Below are 6434 nucleotides of genomic sequence, written 5' to 3'. Positions count from 1 at the left end.
GGCCCCTAACCAAGTGGATTTGATTGGGTTTTGCGTGTCATTCTAGTTTGTACTATCAACCGACTAAACTGCAGCTGCACTTCCCAGAATTCTCTTCCCTGCATGGCTCTGGGTTACAGTCGGCTAAAATGAAAAATGTGGCAAGACTTAGAAGGCACAAGGAAGCAGCAACTGTGACCCTGAAGATCACCATGGTTAAAGGTGGTGAGAAGCGTATTTTTGGCATACTGGAGAAAATGGAATCAAATCAAGGAAGAAAGTGATGGCAAGCAGGAAACAATGCTGAACGTGCACAGGAGAGGGCACCAATTCACTAACTGGTGTCTCCGCAGAGACCCGATTCACCCACCTCCTCCTTCACAAAGCTCCTACCCTCAGCTTATCACAAAATGCATGATTGTGAGCTCAGAGAAAACAGCAATGATCTGTGAACTCTCGGCGCCCCCTCCAGCAGCAAGGCGCCTCTCTTCAGATTTCCCTGCAAGCTCAAGTGTGTTCACCTGCATCGGGGCTTGGGGAAGACGGGTGAGGGACTTTCCTTGTGCAATCAAAGACTATTAAATGTTGACGTGCTTTGTCAGATCTGATCAATATTCACTGAGTTCTACTGAGAATTGTGTTGTGACATCACAAGTCAGTTCTAGACTGGCTGTTCTCAAACTATCGCAGCATGAGAATCACTTGGAGGGCTTGTTGAAGCCCGACCCCAGACAGGCTCAGTAAGGGCAGAGGGCGAGGTCTCCAGTGCTGAGCCTGCTCATGTCCATTCTAATACTGTCTGTGCTCAAAACGTAGAGTTCCTTGGGAAATAGTACAGTTCACTTTTGCTTTTCACGTTTTGTTATTAGCTCACAAAATCATTTTCACAGGTTTCCTTATTCTGACGTCTCAAAATGTGCCTGACCTAAAATGCCTTGTTTACTCTTTTTCAAGGCGCCTGCCCACTCACTAGCACATCACCTGGTTTCTTTCTTTCTGTCACAGGCTCCAACTGTCCCCTCTTCTTGCAGGGAGCCTGCAAGCTCCCAGATGGCAGAGCTCACTTGTCCTCTTCAACTAATGCCCATCCTCCAGCTGGCACACCAAACACTTGCCGATAGAGTGAACCCAGAGCAGCCCCGAGGAAGTACTACTGTGGTCTACATTTCACAGATCAGGACAGAGCTACAGTGATTGTTACTTCTCCAAGGTCAGAGTATAGGAACTGAGGGTCAACTTGTATCCTGACCAGAGCTGCAAGAACTGATCATCAGCCTTCTTTCCTGACAATCAAACTCAATTACTTTAAGAAAGTCAACTATCTTTGCGTTACTGCCACTGACTCAGAACCTTATTTTTTTTAATAATGACAAATAACCTGAGTGCAAACCCGTGCAACCAACAAATTGTTTAATTGTTTTTCTATTTCAAAACTCTGCTTTTTATACCAAAATAACTATTTACATGCCCCAAACAGGCTACAGACTTCCTCCTCAGTCAAAACTCCATCAAAACCACTTAACACAAAATGTTATTTAGGGGAAGAAAAATTACATCAAAACGAATGGATCTGATTGATCTGACTTTATTTAGTATGCCAATATAATTTATTCTGGTAATAAATTAATATGTACAATTATCAAAAATATGGGGTGTTTTCTGAACATCTCAAATATATACAAAATTCCTTTCAACAGATGACTTGACCATTTCCAAATTCAGAACTGTGAGTACTGAAGTTACTGAAGAACAGTCACTTTATCATGATTTCGTTTTGAGTTCATGGAGATTTCAATGACTTCAGCTCTTCCAATCTATGATGACTGAATCTGAAAGATATCGCCTGATCATCTTCTAGTTGTACAGATGAGGAACTCACTAGCCTTGCCAAAGGTTACGAGATAGTAAGACAGAGCCTGCATTACAGACCATTTCTGAGGCGCTCTGAAATGTCTGTTGAGCTTAAGGCAGGCACATAAATCCCCCAGAACCCTAGTCATAACTGAAAGATCCTGGTTTTACTTCCTGTCTCACAGAGTGTTAAATCCTGATGTGTGCTTTGTGGTAAAAGTAAACCTAGTGACTCAGTTGCTCTGACCTTAAAATTATTCTCATGAGGGCAGCTTACCACAGGTCACTGATTGCTAGAGCCCTTTATGCTTCACCTGGGATGGACTCGGGCAACTTCTCCTGCTCTTTCATGCTCACAGACCATCAAGGTGTCCTTGTTTGCAATTCAGCAGCAGCAGAGGCAACTAATGCATCTCTGATATTTACAAAATCATCATCTGTGTATGGGGCTGTTCGTTTCTCCTTCCCACTGCTCGCATGGATCCTGCTTCGTTCTTCTCAGCGTTCATTAGTTCCTAACAGCTGTGGACCATTTCTGGGGTGTTAGTGCCCCAGTTATGACTTCTCACCATATCAGAGTAAACCCTTTAAGAGTGTGCGTGGCACATTTACCAGTAAAGGAGAGTCACATTCCGGCGAGCTAGTTTTCTAATTGCAGGAGCTAGTCCCAAAGCCTCCTGTAAGTTCTGTTAACATTATATACACAAAATCGTATATATAAAGGGAATTTCTGAATTTCCATGTAAGTGATTCTAATGTTGCTACTCTCAGCCTTGCAGCAAAAGACGGATGGTCTTTCTTTATGTATTTCCTTTACTCCAGGGCCATATTTCTCTGAATAAATGTGTGGTTTGGTTATAGGTATCCAGGTTTATTAGGTGTGCCCTAATATTTCATTTTCAAGCTTATTTTTAGCAAATGCGAGAGTCATTGTGGCCACGCTACCCTTAGGAGTAGTCATGGGGTTTGCCGAGCATACTGTGAAGGCAGACGTAAGCCATACCTGGAATGCAATTTCATGAGCCTAAGCTAAAGACACATAGACAAACAAGAACCCAGACACAGACATTATTTGCTCTGACCTGACAAGATCTTTCAAGTATTTAAACTCACTAATTTGGCAAAACTTTCACTTATTTGGTTATCAATTTCACGTCCTTCAGCAGTTTTCCTTTTGATCCTGTCCCAATTTTCAAGGAACATGCAGAAGATTGGTAGGGAAGCTCCACAGTCTTTGAACACGCCACTTCTTGACTTTCTTTCCTTACTGTTTTCAGTTCTGGAGAAATCGTGAGCTCGGTGTTTTTTACTTTAATATCATGACCAGAGCTGGCCGCACAACGTATAATGGAAATGACAGGTTTTCACCGGTGAGCATGGCAAAACTGAGGTGCTGGTTTCACGTGGGGACCCGAAGTGCAGAACTGACAAGGGAACTAAAGTTCTGAACAGCTAAGTGAACATGTCAAAGAAAGAGCTAATTTTATAATCTTACCAACCAAATCAAAAATAAAACCCCCTTTTTATTAAGGAATCCTAGTGACTTTGAGGTAGATGATGCTGTTATCAAAGAACGAAGTAATTAGGTATAGGATATACAAATGGTCAAACAGAAAGCAAGCTAGCAATGATCAGAAATGTTCTTCCTTTCAATTCAGATGGACAATAAGAACATTTCCAATCCAAAGGTCTAAGCATGAAATCCAGGCAAACTGTGCACTCACTTCTTTAAGAGCAGATGAGGGAACAGCAACCCTCACAGTGGCAGCCACCAGGAAGAGAAGGGACTTTGCTTTCCCAAGTGTGTAGGGTTGCGAACCCTAACGCCTTCTTCAGCATTTAACTAGTTCTTTGTTGGTGGAAGGGGCTGGGACTGTTTCTCCACACATAAACTGATCCTAAGACAGAACAAGAAATGACATTAATCACTGACTGTGTCACAAATGCATTACTGTTAACTTTCATTTTGTTACAAATCACTCCAGTTTTTCTACTGCTCTATCACTTCATCCTTGTTCAGAATTAAAATCAGCACTGAAATAACAATTTTAAAAGTGTGTCTGTTTTTAGGCCTAAACTCATAGTTAATATAACGCACCTCATCTTATAAACAAACATGTCTCAGAAATCACATCTGCAGACATATCACACTTGGAAAGTTTATGAAATACTAGCGATACTAAAATTTCTCTACTTCAACATTTGGTCATTCAATTACCCTTTTCTAAATAATTACTTCTTCTAACTATCGGGAGTAGTCTGTACACATTTCCTAGTGTAGATAATCTGTAATGTTAGCTATTTTGTAAATGAAATTCAATCTCTGATTATTTATCCTGGCTTATGTCAACTACCACAAGCAATGTCTGCCCATGACCTTTCACCTGCTATCAGGATGCTGTAAACGCCAGCCCTACCTGTCATTCCCACCCAGCACCTGGACCCCTCCCATGTGCTCTGTGAAATTTGTGGTCCACCGTGAACACAACACTCCATATTCCCAACTTCTTCTTTACAATGTCCCTGTGCTCCTTTGCTCTAACTCAGTGGCTCAGAGGCAAGGAGGGAGGGCTTGCTTCATTTCTCTGGTGGTTATCTGGCAAGGTCTGGAGACATTTGGGCGGGGAGAGGAATGGCTGCTATTGGCACTCAATGGGCAGAAGCCAGGGATGCTGCCAACCAGCCTACAATGCAGTCAGTTCTGCACAACGGAGTTATTCAGGCAACATGTCCAGAATGCCTGAGGAACTGAGGCCACCCCCAAGGACACTGTCCTCTACGTCACCAGTGACGGTTCTGTGTTCGCAGAGTCCTAGGGTCACAGAGATTGCAGGTAGGGCTGGTTGCTCTATTCAACACTATTCTCCTTTTTCTAGATCTAGTCTATAAAGTCTGACCTGTACATCATCAGGGAATATCATCACACTCTTCTTTGTCATGTCATCTACCCACCATGGATCTCTCAATCCAAAGATGAAGTCCTTAAGTGTGCCACAAACACCTTTGTGATCTGCCCCACTCCATAAATTCCATCTCACTCCTGCCCATCTTTGCTTTGCTCCATCTGCTCAAAAAGGCCTCTCAATCAAGCGGCCATGATCATTCTGTTTAAAACTGCAACCTCCTCCCAGAGTACCCCCATCTCTTTTACTCTAATTTCTTTTTGCTGCAGCACACATGCTAATACAAGAGCAAATCATTACTTTTCCAAATTAGAATCTAAATTTTATCATGCTTTTCTCATGAAGTTAAGTGCCTCATTCTCACTTTTCCTATATTAATTTTAGACTTCATTCTTAAAACAGGTTAAATGCCATAATGAAGTCTCCATTCAAAGTACTGTTCAAAATGGGAAAACTGCTACTATGACATTTCTAAAGACAAGGCTGAGTTTTAGAAATAGATTACATAGAAATATGCAATCATTGCCTTCAAAATAAGACTAGGTGTGCTGAACATATTATTAAACAAAGGAGGAAGACTGTCAATTACATAACCTCCATAATTAGTTTTCTCCTATTTAATAAATAATAATTTTCACTAGCTAAAGAGCATTTTTGGAATTGTCCTTTCAAAGCTATAGTAATCTGAACTTCTAAAAGCGGCGTTTAATTTACAAACAGTTGTTTATTAATGGTATAAATTTTTTTTTTTTTTAAACAAGCAGCATCTAACACTTTTATGAAACATTCCTTACACATCATAGACAGGGGTGTCTAAGTCCTGGCCATTGCCACAACCCTTCCCCCACCTTTGAAATTCGACTCCTTACTTTGTCATATATCACTTTTATGATGAGAGAGCAACTAGGACACGTGGCCACGTCTTCCCCATTCTCCAAATCTTCCTATAACAAAACAAACAACGTACCATCAGCATAATCTTCCCTTAGCAAAATATCTTTCCCCGAGTTCTCCTGCCTTATTTCTAATCCTTTTCATGGCATCCCTCCCCCCAATTACGTGAGAGCCAAAGAGAAAAGCCGACCCCACTCGTCTGTAGCAATGTCACTTAGGGGAAACACATAGGAAGCTTGACAAAGTCTGGATGCCTCAAAACCCTTGGGAAGACATAAACTCGTCCAACAAGTATGCGAAGTCGGACCCCAAGGAGCAGATAGGTACCAGTCAGTTCCCATCGCCACCCCCCAGTCTAACTAAAGGCAAGACCAGGCGCCCATTGGCAGCTCACAGCATCCACTTGGGCAGAAACTGGACAGAAAGAAAGTAGATAAGTTTAGCGACGGAACCAGGAAAGTAACTCGGCTGAGCGAAAGGCGCCGGCTGAGGCGAGAGGCCGGGCGTGCCCCTCAAGTTACCTTGGTGATGCAGAAGTTATCCCCACATGGGCAGGGGTAGAAATAGGCCTCCGCGTCCTCGTCATACTGGAAGTCCTCAATCTCCACCTCGTCGTGAAAAACCGCCATGGTCGCTGGGGCCTCAAAGGGCTCCACCCCATCAAGTCTCACACAGCTTTCAGGCAAACTTGGGCGCCGGCCCGAGCCAGGCGCTCTCATACATCCCGGCGAAGGTGCGATTGCTTCCGGCGCCTAATAATGACGCAACTCTGGGTTCCGGGGCCAACTAGGTGACCGGGGAGTGGTC

At 43.0% G+C, this 6434-nt stretch overlaps 1 protein-coding gene across 1 annotated transcript; it reads right to left on the bottom strand.

The window, feature by feature from the left end:
• Nucleotides 1-1415: 1415 nt before the first annotated feature.
• On the bottom strand, nt 1416-6361 carry DPH3 (diphthamide biosynthesis 3). The gene is made up of 3 exons (XM_004692294.2): nt 6149-6361; nt 5603-5677; nt 1416-3728 (listed from the first exon to the last, which is right to left on the bottom strand). The coding sequence occupies exons 1-3, from the start codon at nt 6344-6346 to the stop codon at nt 3663-3665; spliced, it is 339 nt and encodes a 112-aa protein (XP_004692351.2). The 5' UTR covers nt 6347-6361; the 3' UTR covers nt 1416-3662.
• Nucleotides 6362-6434: the final 73 nt, after the last annotated feature.

The sequence above is a fragment of the Condylura cristata genome, unplaced genomic scaffold, assembly GCF_000260355.1.
Source record: "Condylura cristata isolate star-nosed mole 26May11 unplaced genomic scaffold, ConCri1.0 scaffold00033, whole genome shotgun sequence".
In the NCBI taxonomy this organism is placed as follows: Eukaryota; Metazoa; Chordata; class Mammalia; order Eulipotyphla; family Talpidae; genus Condylura; species Condylura cristata.
The sequence above is the reverse complement of the archived record's forward strand: the minus strand, read 5'-3'. Positions and strand labels throughout refer to the sequence as shown.